At 50.7% G+C, this 24,978-nt stretch overlaps 1 protein-coding gene and 1 long non-coding RNA gene across 3 annotated transcripts; one reads left to right on the forward strand and one right to left on the reverse strand.

Moving 5' to 3' along the window:
* Nucleotides 1-32: 32 nt before the first annotated feature.
* On the forward strand, nucleotides 33-7,980 carry LOC130155204 (uncharacterized). The gene is made up of 2 exons (XR_008823943.1): nucleotides 33-972; nucleotides 7,705-7,980. It is a non-coding gene; the product is annotated as an uncharacterized LOC130155204 (long non-coding RNA).
* UAP1L1 (UDP-N-acetylglucosamine pyrophosphorylase 1 like 1) lies at nucleotides 2,248-19,664 on the reverse strand. 2 transcript variants are annotated; one of them, XM_056352239.1, is made up of 9 exons: nucleotides 19,336-19,664; nucleotides 13,141-13,345; nucleotides 11,279-11,454; nucleotides 9,957-10,129; nucleotides 8,935-9,128; nucleotides 7,982-8,122; nucleotides 6,206-6,391; nucleotides 5,386-5,452; nucleotides 2,248-4,656 (listed from the first exon to the last, which is right to left on the reverse strand). In XM_056352239.1, the coding sequence occupies exons 1-9, from the start codon at nucleotides 19,604-19,606 to the stop codon at nucleotides 4,570-4,572; spliced, it is 1,500 nt and encodes a 499-aa protein (XP_056208214.1). In that variant the 5' UTR covers nucleotides 19,607-19,664; the 3' UTR covers nucleotides 2,248-4,569. The 2 variants fall into 2 exon arrangements, with proteins under 2 accessions (XP_056208214.1, XP_056208215.1); XM_056352240.1 differs by lacking the exon at nucleotides 19,336-19,664 and adding an exon at nucleotides 17,901-17,919.
* Nucleotides 19,665-24,978: the final 5,314 nt, after the last annotated feature.

Below are 24,978 nucleotides of genomic sequence, written 5' to 3' on the forward strand. Positions count from 1 at the left end.
GGGACTCTATGGCACCCCCGGTGAAGCCGCAACCTAGCAACGGCGGCCGCGGGGGGACCGGCCCGCCACGGGGGAGCCAGGGCCGCCACGGCGGCGGGGGTGGCTGCCGGGGACGGCGGCAGGCTCCGGCCCCCCTGAGCGCGGAGGGAGCGTGGGGGCTCGTTCTTCTCACCGCTGGCAGGGCGGCGGCAGCCACAGCCTTCACCGCCTCAGGGAGCGCGGGGGCCCTGCGTCCCTGCCGCCGGTGCCACCGGGGGCCGCAGCACTCGGAGGGGGACCCTTGCGACCCTGAGCAAAGCCACCGCTCATGCTGGCACGGGCACCCCTTTCGGGCTGAGGGTTAGTGGTGTCTGGGGCTGAATTTCCTTCATTTTCCCTGCTTTTACCACGAAGCCAGGCCCTGCCCAGCAAGGACTTCAGCTCCCTGACAGGGGTAAATGAGACGGAAGGAGAGGCCGGAACCCCCGCTTTTCCTCTGTGTTGTGAGGTTATAATATAGACACCAGTCAGAGAAATACTGGCATGAAAGAAACATAAATGGAAATGTGTGCATCAGAGGTGATCAGGAAAAAACAATGACCAGTAACAGAAGGGCCTGTGCACTCCCATCAGTCAAGCTCAGGAGGTGTGAGCTCCCATCCAGCTTGGAGAACCACACTGGTAAGGCTCAGGACCAACCATGCAGCCGAAGACATTGTGCCCCAGCAAGAGGAGGATGCAGCAGACACTATTGCTCCTCCTGCCAGCCTGCGGGGAAGGCGAGCACAGTGAAGGAAAACCCCAAACAACTGCTGACTCTGAGAGGACAGAGAACTGTCTTATTTATCATCTGCCAGTGAAAACCCCAGAGACACGTTTTACAGCTGGCATCCCTTGTCCTCTACATCATATACTGGGAGTCCTGGGCAGACAAGGTGGGAACACAACAGGCCTGAGAGTAGACAACTGAAATATCTGAGAGGATGCGAATGGGTGAGTGAAAAAGCAACTTAAGCAGTTGTGTAAATAAACCCTTCTGCAAGACCTGGCACTAAATTTTGGTACTCAGTAGGCTCCACCTGCCCCACACAATTCCTTCTCTCATCTGCTTCTCCAAAGACCCCCAGCCCTTTGTCACTCCCTGTGCAAATAGTTCCCTGCATCTTCACTGGGGAGGAGGAGGGACATTACCAGCGGACATAGAAGAACAGGGAAGAGTGCTGTTTCGTGATATACACATTCAGAGCCACATGACTGGTTTTGTAATAAATGTTCTTTCTAGATCAGGTTCGTAGTCCAACAGGAAAAAGAAAGCATTGAAGCAGCTGCTTTAAGACTACTGCTTTTAGTGCTGGCACTGAATTCACAGTCTGCCGTGCCTAACTATTCAGTTAACATGCATCATTCAAGCCTTTAAATTTGGAATCCACCTCACTAGATTTCCAGAACAAATGGAGTATTTGGCATTTTTCTAAGCATTTCATGATTAAAAAAACTAAGCAAGCAAACAGTTCTGGTAGATATGAACACTGCATAAACAAGGGAAGGAACAATTTAACAGAAGCCTGAAGCATGCATTAATCTTTAGTATTTATTTTCCTATCACAGGAAACTACTGATTCATGTAGCTTAAGGATACATTAAAAACCTCAGCAGCCTTCACATGGGTGCCAAGAGAGCAACATGGGGTGGAATAGTAAGGAATTAAGTGTATCTACTTCTGAGCTTTGCTGGGTTCAGCACTAAACCCCCAAGAGGGGACAATCTCTGCTTTGTGAAAAATTACTAACTTCCCCTACTGATTGTTCTATAAATAGAGCCCAGTTCAGAAAGTGCCTGTCAATGGGAAGCCAAGCAAACGTTGCATTACAGTGAGCGGTCATTACCTACATAACTGTGAAAGGCTGACTCAGATCTAAATCACTCAAATCTACTTAAAAATAAAAGAAAAACACACACACCACCCACAGTTAAACTCCTTCCCCTCAGTAAACTGAGTTGAAAAGCTTGGGAAAAAAATAAGATTGCAGGCAAGAACACAGTCTTCCATTTTCTGACGCAAAAATATATCCCATAGCATCAGACCCCTTCAGGAATTATCCTGTGCTGAGTTCCACATCCCCTTGTACATCTGAAGCGCGGGCTTCCAGCCACGCCCTCAGTGACACTGTCTCAGTGTCCTGCAGCTGTGGTGACAACACCCATGACACATAAGGACAAAGACAACAAGCATATTTTCCTCATGGACGAGACACAGACACATAGAAATCACAGTAACATCTTTATTATAAAAATGCTTAAGTGTCCAAAAGTTTCTGGAGTACTATAGGACCTCCCTTTGTTTCAGGTACTTTTTAAATTTCATAATGCATACCAGAATTATTTTGTTACACAGAGATTTTATTCTTTTTTTAAGTTCTCTCAACGTTTTTTCTATGATCCAGTTTAAAATGTGAGCTGTCATAGAAAAAAACCCAACAGACAAGGCATTCAGCATTCTAATTCAGCTTCTCCTTGAAAACAACCTCTAAAAACCATGTCAGCAGCGCAGTGTACACATGATTAAGGCACATGGGAACCAAAGTTTCAAAAGAGAAAGCATTTTAGGAAGAGCAAAAGAAACATCCTTTCTTTATAGCACAGTGCAATTTAAAACAAGCATGTGCCTGAATCAACAAGCAATACTCACAAAGATACAACACAATTTGTTCTCCAATATAAAACTTGACTGACAGGAATGGAATGACCCATAGAAACACCATGTGAAAAGAATTACAGAATTGGATTCAAGGACAAATGCTTAATTTATACTAAAAAAGGGAATTCCTGGCTGCACGTGCAAACTGAGGTAATCAAAACTGTCATTAGCTGGTTTGCATGTGCAAAACATTCATTGCTGATGTGCACACAGATACACTCTGCCATCGACATTTAGATGCTTGCTTTGGAAAAGATGAACTGAAGTACACACTGTATTTACTCCCAAAGACATTTTTATACTTCCCCAATATTCTGAACACAGCTTCACCTCAGGAATTACAGAAAGCCACAGAAGTTATTAAAAAGATTTATGCTTAATAAAATAACATCAGCAATTCCTCAGTAGAAGCACATGCATGCAATAACACTCCAGATGAGGCATCTTCCTCACCACCTTCCTTAACACCTGATTTAGGGGAAAAGTACAGAGTGCTCCTCAGGCAAAGGCCACCCAGCAGTGCACCTGAAGCATCCTCATTAAGGGTGAGATGACTTTGGTGTGTTCAGTGCCTACAGCAGGCAGGTGCCCGAATGGCACGAGCTTGCCCAGGGCAATGTCCAAAGGCTGAACAAGAACCATCATTTGTGGATCACAGCCACCCTGGGATCCCTTGGCCAGGGCTGAGGTCACATGCTACATATGTTCTGACAATTAACGTCCTTAATTAGCTAACACCTATCTTTACATTATGGTAATATATTTAAAAGGAAGGCATCTAAAGAATTATTTCATAGGTGAAAGTGCTGGAAAACTGCTAGCCAGAAACTGTAGAAGCAGAGGCTGGTGTTTCACTGTGTACACCAGTTATGCTGGGATTAAGTCTTTTTGGTTGTTGTTTTGGTTAAGCATTAAATTCTGCCATCAGGATTTGTTCCTCTTATTAACATTCAGGTACTTTTTAAGAGAGTCCCCTTTGAGGGTATATTGCATACATTAAACAGAAAAATGAAAAGTATATAAATGATTGTTATAGATAGGAAGAGCAGAGGGTTGTGAAAAAAATTTCTCATCGCCTTTTTCTTTTTTTTTTTAATTAAAAAACCCAGGTCACTAGAGCTCTAAAGAGCAACCAGTCTAAGCTGCATATGTTTATGGTTATGTTTTCTTGGAATGGCACCAGCGTTCCTAGACATACTAACTAGTCTGTTCTGCTCTGGAGTCCAAACTTCAAGCAATGCTTACACACAGCAGCATCCCTACCTGCAGCAGACTCCTCTGCGTGATCTGGTTAGAGGACACAATTGCAGAATTGAATCTTCTAACCAGCATAGGATTAGGGAAAAGACGGATCTCTGGAGAGAAAGACCCCAGTACACAAAGTCATTCTGTAATTTTCAGGATGGGACCTCAAACTGATTCTTCAGCTGTGTACACAATTTTTAAAAAACAACAAAAAAAACAAAACAACAAAAAACCCACCCCAAGCAGCACAAACAAGATACCTAACAAGGCACTGAAGAGATTTAATCTTGAATGCAAAGCTGGTTTATTACCACCCTGACTGGCTCTTTTACATACATGTATGCGCAGCAAATAAGAAATATAAAATCTGTTTGGTACCTGGAAGGTATTAATCTTCATTCAAATCCAAGTCTACAGAACAGACTGAGGTAAAAGGCATAGCCTTCAAAGTTACCAAACAGAACTAGTGAGCACACACGTGTGTAAACACAACTGCTGCAAGGATCTGGCATCAATCCAATACTGCAAAGCAATATTTTTTTTTTTAATATAATGCACTTCATAGCTGACAATTTCAGTGACGTCAGTCCTTATAATGGATCTGACAGACAGGTATCCGATTTGAGGGGGAAAGGCCTCCCTCCTCTTCAAGAATTTCCTAGCATTGCTGCTTTGTTTTCATCAAGTACAAAGGGAGAAGGGAAGTCTTTGTTCTTCATGTACGCCTCCAGACCCTGAGAACATGTGAAAACAGTACCGTTAGCCTGTAAATGGATCTGGCTGGTTACCTGCACTATTTTTAAGTCTATGTAATGTCCTCAAAGAACAACTGACGACCCAAAGTTAAAAGGTCACGGGAAGAACAGACAACAGCAACACCTTCCCTGGTGACAGAGATGGAAAGTATTTCAGCCCCATGCCTGGGGTTCATGAAGGAGAGGCACTGAAGAACCATAAAACAACAGATCTCAGAAACAAGCTTCCTGAGGAGGGGCAGACATGGGAAGGTGTGTCCTTAACTCACATTAGAATAATCCTAGCAAAGAAAAATCAACTTAAATCGTGTTGCTTTCATTTTGTTCTTACAACACATCGATTGCGATAAGTTTGCCACCTGCACACAAAAACCTAGTGAAGATGTAAAGTATAGTGATCCCATGAATTGTGTAATTTGAATATTCTGCACTTTTCATTCAGAAGGTCTCAAAGTACTTGGGAGTCTTCATGAAACTGTGCAGACTTGTTGCAAATCTCATTTTACAGATGGCTAAAACTGAGATCAAACCAAGTGCTGAAGAGTAAACCACAGTGGAACCATGAAGGATAACCACGAGCCCAAGTCCTAGTTCCCTTGATCTTACAACGTCTCAGCAAGCCCAGGCTAAATACATCCCCCGTGTCTGGAAGGAAACCTGCATACCTGCACACTCTTAAAAATACCTCCCATAGATAGTTATTCTCACCTCTCCAAAGTAAGACACTAATGGAGAAATCTCGCACACGGCTGGAGGATCTTCAGTTCCTGAGAGACTAGAAAACACAGGATTAACTTCTTGCTATGCTTAGAAAACAGTGCATCTTCTTCGAAAGATCATCAAGAACAGGATATCCAGAAGGATAAGACATTTGTTATACTCACATGCACCAGACATCATTCAAACACAAACTGTGAAAATACAAGGTCTCAAATGTTTCTCATCAAAACAAAACCATTGCTTTTATAGAGTGCTTTTCAGGTAAAGTGAACAGCTTGTGGGTTTATTAAACTGTGAGTTGATGAAGTAATAGCCCCATGGAGTAAAAACAGCTTCCTATTCAGTGTGATGCAGGAAATATCTGAATTGGTCATTGTTGTAACAGCTGATCCTTAAGCCCACCCGAGAATCTTGCTGGGCTTTAAACATGAGACTACATTCAAAAAAGCTGGTGAGGACTAAAAATTACAATTCCTTGGGCTGGCTAAATCCAGAATGATGGAAGAGGTTGCCATTGCCCGATGAACTCCTATAGCAAGAGTCAACTCATGACCCCGAGTGCAGGAATCTCTAGCAGCAATAAAGCCCAGAGCACTGTGCATTACCACCTAGAGCACTCACAACCACTACCAGAGCAGGAGGTGTAACAGACATCACGCTGCATGTTCAGAAAAGACCTAAAATCATGCCAAGTCACCCTGTGATCAAAGTAATGCCCAGTTTTGTAAACAACCATACCATTAGCCAGCCAGCATGGTTGGGTGGCCACAGGCAGAGAAGCTGCAAAGGTGGTCACAGAGGTTTGTACCTGAGTTTCTCTGGTGTCCTGCAACCATTTTCATCCAGAAATCTGGCCCCAGCCTTGAGAGCCCAACGGTAATGCTGGGCCAGGAGGGCTTGCCGAGCAGTGGTAGGAGTGTCTTTGTCAGCTGTGTCTGCATTTTTCAGTGGTGAGAACTCCTCTTCTCTCAAAACTTCAAATGCCACAAAATTCCTACCGAAAACGATAATGAAAAACAAAGCTAGTCATCAGCCCTGCTGATGCAACAACAACTTTCATGGGGAAAGGCTCATACATATTTTAGGGACCAGCGATGTATGCAGCCTGGGGCAGTCAAGCTAAGGAAAGCCCACCTCCCACGTGAAGAGCAAAGACGTACCAGGGCTGTACAATGGAAAAACACAAGAAGCCCAATCTCCTTGGGGACATAACAGCAGCTTCACGACCCTCCAAAAGCTGCACACAGGTGAGAAGCAAAGCCACAGTTCTGCAGAGGTCCCACAGAAACCTCTCCAGACACTGGGAGGCTCCTGGACAAAAAGTCTCAGCTAAGAGCATGGCAGGAGGGAGAGAGCAGTGATGCTTGAAGCTCTGAAGCTCAGACACAGCACCGAGCTGTGCGGCTCACTTCACAGCACAGCACCCCTGCTCCAAGAAATGGCCACTCCACTTGGGAGTCTGTAGGCAAGGTCAACTGAGGACACCAGTTCCCAGGGATGAATAAGCAATACGGGAGGATTCACAGTTGAAAGCTAAGTACAGCTGTTTACCAGAAATGAGAATGCAAATTAAAACATCCCACAGCAGCATCTGTGCATTTCTGCATTTCACATGTGAAGAGCAGCTGCCAAGCTGGTTTTGCTGTATTATTAAAAAAGTACAAGGAATCACTACTTGCAAATGAGTCCTTTCAAAGCTCAGAACGTTGAATATTCAGCATGATACTTCTTTACTGAATGCATGTCAGATAACAGGTACCAGTTCAAACCTTGGGCTCTCTGTCCTAAAGTGAATCCTCTCAAAAAAAAAAAATACTATCCCCAAAACAAAGATAATTCAGTTTGCCTGAGGTCTCTTTTTGCCATTTATTTAAGCCTAAAACAAAATCTTTACTGCTGAATTCCAGACCTTGAAAAATAGGTTTTATAAGAACATTTATGCTAAATTCCTAAATTATTAAAAGCTGTATTCCCCAAACACAAAGTAAGTACCCCGACTGTGCTAACACCGTGGCACAGCGCACTCGGCTATGTTTCAGAGCTTGGCAAGTCAACACTGACAGTTCCCACAGCAACAGTAACTTGGCCCCACAGTGCTCAAGCAACCTGTTTTCCAAGAACAAAGAGTGTAAGCTGAGCCCTGGCATAACACACACCAAGAACATAACCAGAGCAGCAATTGCCAGGGAAGCCACAATCCTCAAAGACCCAATTTTTGCGAATCTGAATACTCCAACATGGGCTTGTATTAAATGCTGGCTTTGAGTTCGATTTCCTTTTTTCTTTCTTTCTTTCTTTCTTTCACAGGACTAGCAGATGCCAGGCCAGCCAACACATCCTTGGAAGAAGGAACAGTTCTGGGAGCATGGTCAGAGCAAGCCGGGCTATGCCAAGCACCCTGCAACTGCACCTCTTGGAGCCTGCAGCGTTACTGTTGCGCTGGAGCTTGGTGTAAATCCAGCATCCTTCCTAACAAGCCACCCACAAACCACACGCTCCCTGGCAAGGCCTGTTACAACCTACAGTCATTCAAACAAAACACTGAGAAAGGGAGGGAAAAAATAAAATCATGTCTGCCACTAACTTAGAGAACTGGAACACATCAAACACAAACTTCTCCAGCTTTATCCCGTTTGGTTTTAGCGGTTTTACCAGATTTCCCTCCTCGTCAATGTAGGGCACCTTCTTTATGGCTACATGATGCTTCAGCTGTGGTTCATATTTCCTGCAAAAGGAGAAGAAACAAGTTCATTTCCTTCCTGCCCACTTAGAACGAAGTAATACATTTCTGGGAAGCAGATGGCTTATTACTGCTCTGGGTCATCTCTCAGCTGTTGTGGGTGTTGCTCTCTCCAAACTGATCCAAGTCACATCCAGGAAAAACACTTCACGGAGCAGAGCAGCCCTGCACCAGTGCGACATGACAGGGTAAAGCAAGAGGAGACCAAGAACCTAGCGTAGAGCTGAAATTGCAGGCAAAGATTAAAAAAAAGGTAACCCAATTGTTACCTGACAGGGATGACAGCAGAGCAAAGCAGGTCCCTCACACAAGGGTGGATCAAGCTCTTCAGGAAGGTCGTACAGCTGCTCACTGAATGCCCAGCATCACATCCCCACCTCCCAACACCAAAGTGCAGGCTCCTTCCCCCGCTTCATCCTCTCCCCTAACCTCTGTTGCCCCAACGTATGCCATGGGTGACACCTCCATTGAAAATCCTCAGCACGGGGCTGCATCATGGCCAGCACTGCAGCCTGCATGGCTGTTCACCTTTGCAGGCCCAGGGGGTCATGCACTGGTGTATCTTGGTCAATCTAGCTACAGCAAAGCAGGCAACCTCTGCATTAGGTAAGGCCTGAGGAGCACACTGGGGCTCTCAGAAGGGGAACATCACTGCTTTGGACTGTTTGGAGGAGAGCAGAAGTGAAGAGCAGAGCAGGAGGTACCATAACTGCAATTCCAGGGTGGCAAACGGGAAGACCCACTGTTGGAGGCATTTCTGGGCTGCACAGCTGCCTAGCAGGTCTGCTGGGACTTACTGGGCCACTGTCTCCAGGAACTCGACTGTGAAGAAATGGTTGCAGATATTGCCAGTGCTGTACATCAGTCCCCCCTCGGGGCTTTGCTGCTGTGCAGTCTCCAGGCTGATCTCACTGTATTCCACCACCTGGTAGACCCCATCCACACAGCACAGCACCCCAACAGGCTCCGTGGGGTAGGCTTTCTCCACCACCTGCAGCCACAGGACAGAGGGCTATGACAAGGATGAAGAAAATCCCAGCACTATTCCAACCAGCTCCCACATACAAACGATCCTACAGGACTATTGCACGCTGATCCTGCAGCACCTTCAGAGCACAGGCAGGGCAGTGCCGAGTGTGCAGGGTATCCCAGAGGCACATTCTGCCCAACAACTGGACATCAAACTCTGTATTCACACGCTTAATTGCACAGTTGCTCAGAAGACAAACCAGTTAAAAAAAAATTAGCACTCAGGGGGGCACTTCTCTTGTCAAGGACTGGGACCCGGCATTAAATGAAAAACGTCTGCAGGTATTAGCCCTCAGCTCCCCATTTGCATGAACAGTGTTAATGATTAAAGTAATATATACCTGCTGCCTAATGGGGACAAAAAGCAGGCTGGTTTGGCTTTCCCCATCTTCCACAGTGGGATATAAGGAATGCCTCCATTGGACTTAAAGGTACATTTATAAAACGCATTACAACCCAGTCCAATGTGGCTTCTAGATGGCCCAAGTGCCTTTGTAGAAAGGGCAGGGCACAAAGAGGAAGCAATTCCAGTCTGTAGTTTCCTGTGCAGTCACAGTCCCTGCTTTAATTGAAGTTAATTTTCCACAGCACTCCAGGAAGAGCAGAGGAGGACACCCGCAGGTGGGAGCTCTGAATGCAACGCAGGCAGCAAGCAGCTCCTCTAAATCTGCTTGAAGTGAGCCGCTGTTCAAAGGTCTGAACACCTCAGCTCATTCAAGCCAGCAGCTTCCAAGTGTAATCAGACTTTAACTCCCCAGGGGAAAACAGCCCGGCATTAGCTCCGCTTCACCTTTGCACCACAATCTGCCCCTTTGGAAACGCAGAAGCCTATGAAGACTGGATCTGCCATTTTCACGAGGATATTGTCCACACAGTATACATGGACATACTGGATTCCACGCTGCTTCATGTCATCCAAGATCTTATTATCCACCAAAGCACGGTATAAGCCACCATTGCCATCTATAACACAAGAGAAAAGAGAAAGCCCTGGTTAATTAGTGACTTTATGGAGTTTTTGCAACTAACAGTGTAAGTTGAAAGTCCTGAACAAACTTTCTTGAAGAGCAGCGCAGCGAATGCTTTCTAGCCAAGACTCACTGCTACCAGGTTTTATTTCCAGCTCTGCCACAGTTCAGACAAGCCTGTTGCCCTCCACACCCCAGCTCCCTCACCAGCAGCATGGGACTGCGGGGACCAGCCTCGCAGAGAAGAGTTACAAAACTTTATGAAGCCTTGTAAGATCTGTGGAGGGAAAACACTACAGGGCAAAACATGATGCAGAGGGTGGGAAAAGCCTGTTATTTCTTCTCCTCAGTGCAGAGCGAGAGCGTATTTAAAACTCAGCTTGGAGAAAAAGACAAAAATAAGTCTGATTCTGGGGACTTAATAATCTGCAGGGGGAAGATTCTGTTTATCTTCCCCCTGCAACTTCCCAATGACTTTTTAAAGGCTTGAACTGCAGATGCACAAAAGACAGTTGCATTTTGGTTCATCACAGATCACCCTTCCACAGTTCCTCTTCTTGACACCCCTGTCACCTCCTCTGACACCCCTGTCAGCTCAGGAATACCACTTTGTAGCCACAAAACCACATCACTGCAAGACAGCCCCAACCCAGCTACCTTCACCGAGCCATTTACCATCTCCAGAGTAAGAGGAGAACCTTACTAGGTGAGACATGGCAATCATTTTAGAAAGAGTTAACTCGCTTGCTGCTTTTTTACCCATTTCCAGCTATCAGCCTCAAACGGGAGCCCAGCTCCCAGCACCTTCTTCCCAGGAGGCAACACCCCAGGGACCCCACGCACAGCCCTGCCGATGCACGCTGTTCCTAACCTGCCACTGCACCGCTCCTAATCCTGCCAATGCTCCCAGACTTTGATAAAAAACATGTGCTGTGGGCAAATCTCCAGCAAGAACTACACAGCAATTGCTACACTCTTGATTACCAGCCTGAACATTTAACTGAATCCTCCCATGCTAATCAGAATCATTAACACTGACCTCCAAAGCCTGCTCCATGTGCCAAGGCTGGCTGATGGCTAGTAGCAATTATCAACACATATTACATCACTGCATGAGCAACGTTAAGAATGAACGGCGGGGTACCTGGAGCCATAGCAATTTTTCCCTTCTCCTCCAAGATGGCCTTCCCATCAAAGGTGACAGCGGGCAGCATCCGTTGCTCAAACATGACCACGTTGGATCTATCCAGGTTGAAGTAGTTGTGTTCTACAAAGAACTCCTCTGTCGGTGCCAGCGTGAACTCACTGGTCATGATGTACCTGGATAGGAACAGGTGCTGAGTAATGAGCGAGAAAAGCACAAGCCAAAGAGAAAACTACAAACAGAACACAAAAGGAAGGAAACTCAAGAATGTTAAATGAGAGACGCTACAGGAACCTGCGGTTGGCAACCAGAGCAGGATTGCTCTCCTCCAGAACTCATCCCGCAGGAGGACTGCACAGGGTCTTCTGCACAACCCCACCCTCAGGCTTAGCTCCAGCCAGGACAGAAATGCTAAATGTGAACTGCATATCCGAATGAGCTGGAAAACAAGGCAAAGGATGGTACAATAGCCTCATTCAGCCTAGATTCAAACTGATGTTAAGTGTCTAAAGAAAGACTGACCAGCACGAGGTGCTGAGAATGAGCTGCAAATCCACAGCAGCTCAGTCGGCCAGTGCCTCTTCTGTGCCAAGGCAAACAGCAGCATTTTCAAATACTGGCTGCATGATTTGTTTTTCCCTTAAGTTTCTCTATTTCCTCATCTCCTTCCACCTCCACATTGCTGCTGTCTCCCCCTCCATTACCCTCCTTCTTCAACAGCAGCTACGAGCCATCTTCATCATCTACTTGTCAAGCCATCTTCATCATCTACCTGTCAAGCATTTCAACAATTACTAGAATAGGTATACAGGGTCCTTTGTCAGCACACATGGGGAATCAACCCCTTGCAGAGCCTGGACCACACACACACACACACACAATTTACACTTTTGCAGCACAGCACGGCCTGGCCTCTGCTGTACTGTAGCAGCCAACTGCCTCCTCAGTCCAGGGACTGAAACTGTAAATGTAATCAGATGTTTCATCCTGCAAATAACCTGTCCTGGCTTCCAGTAGCACCAGGGATGGTGCATTTGCAATTCAGGTCATGCATGCATGGCTACAGAAAGAAACACCATTTGTAAAACAATGTGCTTCTCTGAATGCCTCGGGCACCTGCTCTTTCACTCTTCCTAAACCCCAGCTCAGGCCAGACTGATTTCATGAAGGTACCTCTTCATAATCCAACAAAGAGCACTTAGCAGAAAACACTACCAGAAGCGTGCTGCAGCACCTCCCTCTCTCTATCTCCCCCAACACATCCCATAGGGTATTCATATTTTGCAACTTGCACAGAGCTCGTCTCTTTTGAAGGCTTTTGAAGGCTATGAGCAGCCAGGAGAGATGGCAGCCAGCTATACACAGCGACAGCAGGAGGTGGCCTGAACACGGAGCGTGACAAGCATTTACTACTGTGAGGGAAGGTGGTTTTTTGCTGTGGCAGAAACTGCAGGCAAGGGGAGGCAGAGGGTCTTGGAAGGCGAGTTCTAGGCGATCTCTCCCTCCATGCAAGAACCTGAGAAAGCACAGCACAAACATGAAATCTCTTGCGAAGCATCTGAAGCAGGCACTGTAAAGTGCTGTTTACTGTTGTCAGGGACTGTGCTTGAAAAGGCAGCATGGTACAGCAGTTAGGGTAGAGGTCAGTGATTCAAGGGCAGTGCTCGGTCCCTCAGGTCTGCAGACACGGACCCACCACTTCCCATCCCCGTGCACCCTCCTCTAGCTGCTGGCATTGCAAATCCTGCAGACAAAAGTCTCCCTTTGTATAGCACCCAGCAAACCACTTCTAGAAGACAGCATAGGCAAGAGCACAATGCAAAGACCCCTGCACAGTAGGTCTCTGGCTCCAGGTCACCTACCAGGGGATGGCACACTTGCAGTGGTGTCTCTGGCCAGCGAGCTGCTCCACTTTGCGGATTCTTTCTGCTTGGATCTGATACAAGGTCTTGCCACTGGGCAACCCCACGTTGTACATGCCCTTGGGATAGCTCACTCCCAGGCGAGTTCCTTGTCCGCCAGCCAGGAGCAGCACTGCCACCTTGTTCTGCGCGATCTGATGCAAGCCTGAATGGGAGAAAGAGGAACATAAGAATCACAAAAGCAATCGACACCCTGTGCTCTTCTCCTGAGCCTTTCTGCTGAGCTCAGGCAACAGCCAGCAGCTGCCAGTTCAATGCCCACTGCTGGCAGTTCAGAGAGAAATGAGATGCTGTGCACGATATGAAAAAATTCATTTCACATCTTTGATGTGGCAGTTTCATCCCCTAAAGCTGCAGATGGCATAACAACAGGCAATAGCCACGGGTTGCAACTTAGGAGGTTCAAAATCGACATTAGGATTAAAACTCTTTACTAGAAAGGTGGTGCAGCACTGGAAAAGCCATCCAGAGAGGTGGGGGATGTCCCCTAAGGTTTTCAAGGCTTACTTTGATAAAGCCATACCTGACCTGACCGAGGGCTGGGTATGGTCCTGTTCCAAATAGGGGTTGGACTAGAAACCTCCAGAGGTCCCTGTCACCAACATTTCTACATCTCAAAGAACTGAAGTGTTGTCATCTTCAGTAAAGGACTAGCATATCTGGAATCTGCCTTATCAGCTATCCGTACTTGTGCTCCAACTTCTGTTCTGCTGCAGTCAGGACACAGCCAAGCCTGCAGAAACCGCAGCTCCCACAACCTAATTAAAAACAGTACCATCTCTCCCAAAAAAACAGAAAAGTCCAAAACTTGGGGAAGAACCAGACCACATAATAAACACCCAGCCCATTCACAGCCTTTGTTCCCTGTCTTCTCTCAAGCCAGCATCACAGTAACAACTGACAACCATGAGAAAGGTTCTTCCTTAGGGAACACTTTGTGACTGACAACCATGAGAAAGGTTTTTCCTTAGGGAACACTTTGCGTTCCTCCAGGAATGCAGCAAGCCCTGGGACTGCCCAGGTCAGCGGCTACACCTCTGCTGCTCCACGTTACACTACCAGAGCCTTTTGCAACCTAATGCCAGAAGTCTACCAGACATCGCTGCACCTGCCACTGCTCCCTGTGGTCCAGGGCACCCCGTGCTTCACCCCAACATCCGAGGAGATAACACCCCCCCAATTTTAACCACACCTGGGACTAAAAAATTCCTGCTTGGACTGGAAGACATAGGGACCAAAGATACTGAATTAGAAGAAAAATTGGTTTTATGTTCATCTTTAAATAATTGGCTGTTTAAAGGAGCAAAATCAACCTGGCTTGGGTTTAATTCTGTTCAAAAATCTAACTTTCAGCAATAAAAAGAGACACAAGTCATTTGTCTCAGTGCAGTTATACTACTGATCTCCCCAGGCTTACAAGTTTCAGTCCCACCACAGCAGTAACAACATTCTGCCTAAACATACCCCTTCCGAAAAGGCTCACGATGCCCACTCAGGCACACAGAAGGAAGCGGTTATGCAGCCCTGCCATCGCTTCACTGCAGAGTGAGCCTCTGAGTCCGCAGGACCACAGAAGCACTGGTTAGAAGCCACCTCTGGAGACCTGTAGTCTACCCTCCCACTCCAAGTGGGATTAGGAGAGCTCTTTAGAGGGCAACCTGTGCTGCAGGTGGAAGTCTGGGGATTTCAGAGTTTCAGGACATCCTTGGATAGAGGGGGAAGCTTGAATGGGTTTAAACATAAAATTTAAAAGGGACAAACAATAGCACTGGGTGAGCTGTATGGTGATGCAAATAAAATAAGCATAATTTCATGCAACAAAACACAAGCAATTAACGGCTCCTTCACATCTTTACTGAACTTCCCATCACAAAAGTCTTAAAGCACAGAGCTGGGGGGTCTAAGGTGTTAGTTACACCGCAATTACTCACTCCAGTCCCTGGCACACAGTTTGCTGCCACGTGCTCAGCACGGTTTGACAGCATACAGCACCACTGCAGGAGAAGGGAAAGACACAACCAAAGGGCTCCAGGTCTCCCAGTGCCCCAGCTCAGGTGGTGGCTGTTCCCACACTGGGACCCAGTGCAGAGGAAGCAACAGGGAGGGAAAAGGGTGCGGACAAGACCTCTGCTTGGCACACAAGCCTGGCACACCTTCATTCCTACCAGCCTCCTCTCCCTTCCCTTCTCCCAACTCCACACACAGACCCAGAGATCAGCAAACTGACAGCCAGCTCAGCACCAGACCAGCCAGGGGTGCTCAGCTCCCAGCTGGCCCTTGAGCCCACATCCCCCCCAGGACCAGTCCCGCCATCACCTCTGCTTGTGCCTTGGAGCCACAGCCATAGGACCAAGCAGGAAGGGATCACGGGCCAGCAGAGTGGCCAGCAGCGATGACAAAATTACCAGTGGGGAGAGAAAAGTAAAATTATTGTGGTTAGAAACCAAAGCCAAACTCTTCAGCTCAGGGCACTGCTGTGGCAGCCTCCCCCTGTCCTGCGGCAGGGAGAGGACACTCACGGCTGCAGCTGAAGAAGTGAGTGTTACCATGGGTGAAGACATGGTTGCACAGATGCTGCCCACTCCCCCCCCTGCTTTATCCCAGGAAAAGGAATAACGACTGTCATGGTCCTGAGCTCAACCAGCGCAGGGAGCTGATTCACCGCTCTGCAAGGAAATGCCTCTCGCTTGGCCAGTCTATCCCTGAGCAGGCTTAATCCTGGCCTCTCCACAGTAACGATAAGCCTCTCGTAAAACAAGATAAACAGCCGTGTCTGAGCGAAGAAAAGCCCTTGGCCACTAACACTGTCAAGTGCACTCGCCGTCATTCCCACAGCCAAGGATGACACTGCACGAGTCACTCTCCAGTGATTCCCAACCACATTTAAAACCCACAGCGGATGGACACGAGCCCAGAGAGCTGGCAATGGCAAAGGTTCTGAATGTCACCGTGCCACAGCCGCCGAGACAGCACCGCAAGACCAGCATGTGCAGCTGTGCAGGGCCAGCAAGCCCAGTGAGCACAGGAACTAATAATCATAGAATGATTTAGGCTGGAAAAGTTCTTTAAGATCATCAAGTCCAACCCTTAACCCAGCACTGCCCTGCCCACCACTAAACCATGTCCCCAGGTACCACATCTACCAGTTTTTTAAACACCTCCAGGGATGGTGATTCTACCACCTCCCTAGACAGCCTGTTCCAATGCTTGACAACCCTTTCAGTGCAGAATTTTTTCCTAATATCTGATCTAAACCTCCCCTGGTGCAACTTGAGGCTGTTTCCTCTTGTCCTGTCGCTTGTTACCTGGGGGAAGAGACCGACCCCCCCCTGCCTACAGCCCCTGTCAGGGAGCTGCAGAGAGCCAGAAGGTCCCCCCTGAGCCCCCTCCCCTCCAGGCTGAACACCCCCAGTTCCCTCAGCTGCTCCCCATCAGACTTGTGCTCCACACCCTTCCCCAGCTCTGTTGCCTGTCTCTGGACACGCTCCAGCACCTCAACGTCCCCCTTGAAGCAAGGGGCCCGAAACTGAACACAGGATTCGAGATGCAGCCTCACCAATGCTAAGTACAGAGGGACGATCACTGCCCTGGTCCTGCTGGCCACACTGTTTCGGATACTAGCCAGGTTGCTGTTGGCCTTATACACATCACCATCCAGTTGCCTCCAGCTACTTGCTCCTCAGGATGCAAATATCTGGCTCATCCACAGCTGCACCAGTTGTGCCACAGCTACAAAACTACCAATACTCACAACTAAAGTTCCTAACAACTGACTCACCTTGATGCACATTCCTGCAGTAAAATATTCACTCCTCTTAAAAAAAAAAAGTCCAACTTATTTCCTGCAGCATATGAAATACAAACAGCTCAACCAAACAAAAAAGGGAAGATGTGCTGGCTGTTAAGATACCCACCAATGCTGCAGTAAGTCTTATTCTGCACAGAAAGGAAAAAACAAAAGCAGGTTTTGCAGGAAGAACAGATTGATCTTGCAAGAACAGACTGAATTTTTCTGCTGAACAAGCACATCAGCCCAATTACAACAGCAGTCAGCAAGAGAAAAATAAAGCAAAAACCCCAAAATCCTTAATTCTGCAGAGCAGTCAGATAACCAGAAGAGCTCATCAAAACCTCTGATGAAATGGGAGCTGGGAAATGCCGTGCAGGGGCACAGGGATGCTCCCAGGAACGAGGCCATATCTGCAGGGACACACATCACCCCAGCACTGCCCAGGTTCAGCAGCACAAAGTCTTGCTCCTGATTACCCTGCTGTGGGAAATAAAACCCAGGGACGATTCCCATCTCCAGCATTAAACTGTCTGATAAAAACAAACCCCAGGGTACCAGAACCGCATCCCCCTCTCCTGGTAGAAACTAAGAAACACTGCCAGCAAGTCTGACGTGGCTCAGGCCATCTGGATTTCAGGGCCAGGTGACCTGTGCATGGTGCTGGAGATCCCAAACAGACCTTCTGGATCCCTGTAAGCACCGCTTCCAGAGAGCGAGGCCAGCCGCACGCAGCCTGCCGCCCCTTCCCTTCCCTCCCCTTCCTTGCTGCAGGCGGCAGCACAAGGCAGATACACCAGCTCCTCGCTGGCCTGCCAAGGTGGAAAAAAAAAGGATCCAATTTGGTAAACTTGTTAATTGAACTGCACAGCCCTGACCTAGACCCATCTACCTCTAGGATTCATAGGTTCACCTCCTCCTTGCTGCGATGCTCTCAAGCAAGAGGCAACCACAGTCTGGGCAAGTCCCCCCCCAGTTACATCTGGGTGGCTGCTACAGTGCTGGCTGGGTGCTGACACCCTCTGCTCAGCTGCAGACGTGAGCGTGGCTGGTGGAAACCACAGTTGGACCAAGCTCACGTGGCCCCTGGGTCACCAGAGTTTCCTCTCGCTCCTTCCATCACTGCTCAGCCCCGTCAGCAGAGTCTGATGTGGCAGAAAAGCTCTGCACTGTGACCTCGCCACTGCTGGTTTTGCTTTTATTTGCAAATTGTTACTCCCCTGCCCGCACCACCCCACCTCTTTGCTGGCAGGTTTAGGTCAAGGCTGTGTGGACACTTGCCACAATTTATGCAAGTGTCTCTCTGACCACAGCTGGGTTTTTTCTGGCTTCCTGTTTTTTATTAAGATTATTTTTCAACGGTGCTGTTATATTTTATAAAGAAGGAGAGGAAACAGATCTGAACCTTTGTAAATAAATAAAACGGAGTGTAAACTTAGGAAAAAGCGCAGGATGTCAGTGTAAGACGTGCTGCGGGAGGAGAACAGCACCACATCCAGCCATGGACCCCATCCTTCACACACCCACGGGGTGACCAGGGAATACCACCAGCATCTCCTGGGCTCCAAAAATCACGGATGCTGGGTTTTTCTGGGCTTCTTCCACACTAGCCATCCACTCTGCTGCCAGATCCCACCTCCCTCCTGCGCCACACGTGGCACAGCTGGGATGGGGCCCCTCGCCAGCCCAAGGCCTGCCCTCACATCTGGAAGTGATCTGAGGGATCACCCGGGCGCTCCCAGTTGGGCAGCAACACAAACCCTCTGCCCCCAGCCTCGCCAGGGTCCTCACCCCCGCCGGCACCGAGCAGTTGTACCCCGGCCACCGTACGGTGACAGCCAAGAGGGAAAATCCCATGTCCCAGCCACCGTATGGTGACAGCCAAGAGGGCAAGTTCAATGTCATGGCCCCAATGTGCTTGCACAGCCCCTGCCCGCCCCCCCCACACACACACCTCTCCCACCCCACCTGCCCCCCCACCTCCCTGCCTGCTCCCCTTCCCCGCCAGCCCCCCCAACTCCCTGCCTGCCCCCCCCGCCTCCCCGCTGGCCGACACCAACCCCCCAGCAAAGCACGGTGCCGCCGCACGGGATGCCTGCGCCGCCCCCCCCCCCCCGGGTTAAGCACAGCCCCCGTCTCCGCACCGGCAGGATGCCGCGGGGGGGCAGCCCGGCCCCGGCGCGCCCCGTCGGGTATAAGCCACCCCCGGGTGTTTTTTTTAAGCAGCAATATTTTGGGCACCGAACAGCGGGAGGGCCGCGCTGGGCACCCCGCCCTGTGCCCCCCCTCCCCGCGGCCGCCCCCCGCGCTGAAGGAGGGGGCGCAGCAAGGCCCCCGGCCCCGCTCACCTTCCGCCTCCCAGCGCTCCAGCGCGGCGGCGCCGCTGCGGCGGGCGCTGCCCAGCAGCCGGGCGGGCAGCGGCTCCATCCGCCCGTCCAGGTGCTCCGGCGGGCCCCGGGCCCCGGCCGCCGCCGCCAGCCGGCAGTGCTCGCCCAGCCCCGGCGGCAGCGCTGCCAGCAGCGCCCGGCGCTGCTCGGGGCCCAGCTCGGGCCAGAAGCGCAGCAGGTGGCTCTGCCCGCACCGCGCCAGCCGTGCCCGCACCTCCTCGGGCGGCCCCATGGCGCAGCTGCCGCCGCCTCTGCCCGCCGGCACCGGGCGGCACCGGGCGGGGTCACGGCACGCCGGGCCCGCCTCCCGCAGCACCTCCCGCCGGGGCCACGTCCGCTTCCCCCCGGGCGGCTCCTTCCCGGGGCCCGCGCTGCCAGGGGCGCGGCCTGCGCCCCCCGCCCGGCCCCAAGGCCGAGGTCACAGCCCCGCCAGCGGGAGAGACGCGTTTGGCTGCTGGGGGGTGTCTGATGGGGACCCCGAGGCTGTTGGCGCTGGGACCTGTGTAGGTGGGGAAGCCGCGCGCCCCGTCTTCCGCCCACATGTGCGAATGCATCGGAAAGCTCCCGGGGTTGTTGCAGCGGGCGGGCAGCTTGGGGGGTCCCACCGCACGCCGGCCATGATGCCCGCTGCAGGGTCAGACCCCCTGGCTCCAACATCGGGGAGATCCCACCTCATGCCAGCCTTGATGGCCGCTGCAGGGTCAGATCCCCTGGCTCCAACATCCAGCTCCTCACCAGAGACGCGACACGGGCAGCGGTGAAGTAACAAGATGCGAAGACCCAAAGGCTGAGCCAGTCCCCAGGAGCCAGAAGGCAGGCAGGGGGGCAGCCCGCCCTGTGGCCCATGCTGTGGTCACAGGCTGCCGAGAGCAGGGACAGTGACATGTCCCATGCACCTGCCTGCAAGCCACTGGTATGTTCGGTTCCCTCGTGACGCTGGCCAGCTTGGCACTGACTCCCCATCGCAGCCATCGGCTGCCCCTGTGGCTCCAGCCTGCTGTCGGGGCAGGAGGAGGTGAGGAGAGGGACAGACACAGCCACCTCCCCGTGTGTGACTGCAGTCAGGGGCACTGGACCCCCACAGATGTGACATCGGGTCAGGAGGAGTCCCTGATAGTTGGCCCAAGCTTCTGTTTCACACTCCATTTCCTGTTTAACGTGACTCGACATAGCCCCTGCTTGATGTTTCAAATACTCCTCACCCCGCTCCCATTTACACAAAATCCCTCCCTGCTATGGATGAATTCCCTGCCTGCCTGGCATGGGAATGGGTGCAGGTCCTTTCACACACGTGGTGCCTGCACAACCATCGACCCTTGTTCATCAGAAAAGGCTCTGTCAGATCCGACTGACAAATCCAGCCCTGCCTTTTCCTGCAGGACCCGTTCAGCCCCTGCTGCCTGACCTTGAAGGAACTCCAGCACATAGCCATGGGATCTCATAGCTATGGGATCTGTAGCTGTGGGATCTCAGTTATCATGCTGATGTTGGTGAATGTGATCCCACCCCCCAAATCCAGCCATCCACCAGAACAGGTTTGTCTTGCTGCACAGAGTCCCCTGGGGTTAATTCCACAACCCGTTGCACCTGTGTGGGTAGGAATTTTCTTCTGTAAAGCAATAAAACCACTGGCAGGTTGGATCAGATATACCAGGGAGGACAACCTGAGAGAGCAGGAAGGAGGTGCGCTTGGGCCAAATGAAAAGCAAACATGCAGGTGGAACAGGAAAATCGTCATTAAAAAAGCTCCAGCACTGGGAAAACAGAGAGCAAGCACTGTTCCATTGGGGTAAGATATTCTACCAGGAGAGAGGCAGAGCTTCTTAATTTTAATGCCCTGCTTCAGGCTTCAGTATATAGGTATCCACTAATACATTGCCCAAAGAAATGCAGTTTTACAGTCGTTCCCTGAATAAGATGAAAGGCTGAGTAGTTTATGGCTGTGGCATGACTTACTACACACTGCCCTTAGCCGCTCCTGGGACAGCTGGCTTTGTCGGCAGCAACGGAGTGGAGTTTATGATAGGACAGAGCAATTGCTAGATGGATTCCAATCAGAGGCCTTGCAGCATCTATCACGCTTCCATTTCAACCTCAGACCATTCCCCATGTTTAAACTCATTGTGCTGAGACCCCATCAGCTGAAAGGGCAGGAGGGTGAGACCAGACACATGTGACTGCCATTTCCTACAACACAAATCCTTGCTTTGTGGCCCCAGGCATGTTGCAGGGCAAGCAAACGAAACCACCACCCTCCTGGACAGCTTATTTTAGCTTCCCACTCGCTGCCCTCCCATGCCTCGTGACAGCCTGCGAGCCGCCAGGCAGCCACCAGACTTCCTGCTCACTGGCCCTCGGAGGGAAAAAACAGCCGGGAGGAAAGAAAAATGACTGTGGGAAGTGCCGTCCCCCTCCAAAGCAAACAGAGCATGTCCTCAAGAGGCTGTGTAAGCAGCAAGGTGGAAAACACATGGCATCTCGGAGCTGGGAAGATCAAACAAGATAGCCCTCCCGCAAGGGAAAATCTGCTGCGTCTCCGTGACCGCACTCCCCTTGCTGTTTTTATCTTTTCCCCAGAGGTTTCCTGGGCACACATGCATTTCTGGGTCGTCACTTTGGTACCCTGCTGGAAGTGATTCCCTGCACCCCCTCTGCTTTGGGGCTGAAAGAAGAGGTCAACACCAGTTGTACTTAATGAATCGGACAGTAACAGGGAGAACCAGAACCTGGCATCTGGACGGTTGTTTGCACAGCTCCTGGACTGATTTTAACCAAGCCCTGACCTGGGTATGCTCTTGGAATCTGTGCTGGCTGGGGAGCAACCCACTTTGGATGCAGCACTGTTTTGCTTGGCAGTGCAATAGGGAGAGGTGGGCTGTGCTGTTGCTAGCTGGTCTGCATGCCAGGCAGCAGCACGCATGCTCTGAGCCCACAGACACGCATCTGGTCCCCCAGCAGACCTTGCTTTCCCCCACAGCAGCAGAGGCTCACAGCATCCGCCTAAACACTGTCATCAGGGGACAACCTCATGGCCACAATCACCATGTGTCTTCTGCAGAGTCAGGATTTACATATAAACACCTAAGTGCTGCTGAAGTCAGCATAGGGCTTAATCTACTGCCACTATTGCCCAGCATCACCCATTGATGGTCACTGGCACGTAGGAAGGTGCCCTGGTCTCCACCATCAGCACCCTGTTCCCTCAGCTCTCTGCTGGGGTTTGGTGTGGCTGCTGTGACCTCTCCTTCCAGGCCTGGCAACATTGGTCGGTGGGACGTGCTGGCATGCCACCAGCCTTCCAGGGGACATCAGGCACCCTGTGCCCTCCCCGGGGAGGGGCAGTGGTCAGTTGCATCCCACCACACTAGAGCAGTGTCACCGCCAGTGCCTGCAGGCCAGCCTTGAGGGACAGTTGGGCCAGGTTTAAATGGCAGCTGGTGCTTCCCTGTGGCTTGGAGGAAGGAGAACTGAATTAAAAAATTAAAAAACCCCAAAGATGGCTCTGTCAATCAGAAGAGCCTGGGCTGGCCCCAAGATAAATGATGCAGTGGGAGGAAAAAAAAAAAAACAAACCCAAACCAAAAAGCATTTTCCAGGAGTTTCAAAATCTTCCTAACTTCGTTCACCCAGGAGGATAAAAACATCGGCCTGCCTCATGGCTGCCTCTTGAGGGCACTTTGGGATGGAAAATGCAGTAAGGCCAGAGCTGCACTGGGAAGTTGTGCCCCAGCGCCCTGTTGCCAGAGAAGAAAGCTCCACGTGGAGGAGCGAGAGTAATTTGTCTGAACCACCACACACAGCCAGTGCCAGGGACTGTTCCTCCTGTCTATGGATTGCTTTCCTGGTGGGATAGACCTGGTGGGCAGGGAAATCGGGCGAGTGACCTGAAGGTCATTTTGAATTCTTCCTGTTATTCCTGGCTGTTCCAGCAAGCCCAGAGAGGTGGGAGGAACCTAGAGAAAAACTCACTTTCCTGCAGACGTAGCATTTGCTGAGAAAAACAGCCCATGTGCTGGTGCCCACAGAGCTGAGCAGGATCACATTCACTGCCTTCTTTCTAGAGCAGAAAGGGGAGGGATGATGCACCGCGGTGTTCTTTCTCCCTGTATCCTGCACAGGTGTGAACCTGTTCAGCCAAACTCAGCAAAGATCTCAGAACTGGTAGGACAGGTTTGGGAGACAGATTAAAAAAAAAACGGGTTGAAGAAAAGAACAGCCCAGCCATAGCCCAGAGGAGACCAGCCAGAGCAGGTCCTTGATAGAAGGTGGCACAGTGAGGGTCTCCAGAGGCTGCTGTGATTTACCTGGCAGCCTAGCTCTGACAGGACTGAGAAACTCCATGGAGCAGTGGCAAGAATGGGCTGAGAAGCCAGGAGTAGGACCAAGGTGTTGAAGGCAAACGAGATGGAGCCCAGCCCAGTCAGGGAAGCTGATGGTGAGGGGAGTACAGCAAGGGCCATGTGGATGGGAGAGCTTGAGGGCCAAACATCATTCCCCCTTTCCCTTTGAAGCCAGCTCAGAGCCAAGAGAAATCACCCCTGGCACACGGCACAGGGAGATGCCTGTGGCACAGGCAGCCTTGCAACCTAAGCACACAGACAGTGGCTAATCATATTTTCTGGCTGTCATGCTTCTCCGGCAGGCTCGCTCCCTGATGCTCCTTATCTCAGCATCGTGAGCATCAAACCAGGATGGGGGCTCTGTGGTGCCAGCACGTGGCAGCCCAGAGCCCCTCAAACGAGTCGTGGTGCCTGTGACACGGGAATCCTGACACTACGTCTTTGCAATCTGCTTTGTTGCAACGCACTGTCTGACAGGGAGTTTGCAGAGGAGGGCAGCGCCTTTCACCAGGGATAACGCGCTGTAGGATCTAACAATCACCACAAATTTCGGTGTAGAGAAACCCATTCTCTTAGCAATGCCAGTTCATACTAAGCTTGTCAGAGATACGATCTGAATCCTGTTTCTCTCACATTAGTCAACACTGATACATTTTTTTCCTCCTTTCTCCATGCCCGTGGTTCCTTTGGGCCCCTGCCCCAGCTCCTGCTGGCTGGTGGCCACTGGTGCTGCACCAGCCACAGCAACTGGGATACCTGGACTCAAATCCCATGGCAAGCACCTGCTTCCCCTGTGGCACCGGCAAGTCAAGCCCACAGGACCTCGGGCCTCTCCGTGCATCCCTCTCCCGTGGGGATGGTGCCGAGGTGAGAAGCAGGACCAACGCTTGGCTGTGTTTGCGGAGCAGGCAGCGGGAGCCAACACCGTGCTCAGGGGCTTTTTGTTCCTGTTCACTCATCACGTTTGCTCTGGAGTCTTCAGGGGTGTAGAGTATCGTCCGGTACCTCTGCTTAAAAATAGAGCCGGTTTCCTTTCTGCAAGGTTACGGTGTCTTCGAGGTGCAAACACCCGACTGCCCGAAGCTCCGTTAGCACCGGCAGCAAAGCACCCATCGCGCCGGGGGGCAGGCAGCGGTACCCCAAGTTGTGCCGGCCGATCAAGCGATCCGCAGCCGCGGGAGCCGTGAGGCTCTGCCGAGCGGGTGGGCACCGGCGGGCACGCCGGCCCCGGGCGGGTGGCGGAGCCGCTGCGGCGGGCGCGGGG

Source organism: Falco biarmicus, chromosome 9 (assembly GCF_023638135.1).
Source record: "Falco biarmicus isolate bFalBia1 chromosome 9, bFalBia1.pri, whole genome shotgun sequence".
Lineage (NCBI taxonomy): Eukaryota > Metazoa > Chordata > Aves > Falconiformes > Falconidae > Falco > Falco biarmicus.

Bases quoted from the DNA above. Each gene is read 5' to 3' on its own strand.
- UAP1L1 (XM_056352239.1), bottom strand. From the start codon at position 19,606: ATGGGGCCGCCCGAGGAGGTGCGGGCACGGCTGGCGCGGTGCGGGCAG. The intron at 8,123-8,934 runs GTAAGTCCCAGC...CTCCTTTTGCAG, and splicing joins TTCCTGGAGACAGTGGCCCA to GAAATATGAACCACAGCTGA. The intron at 6,392-7,981 runs GTTAGTGGCAGA...CGTTTTCGGTAG, and splicing joins GATGTGTTCCAGTTCTCTAA to GAATTTTGTGGCATTTGAAG.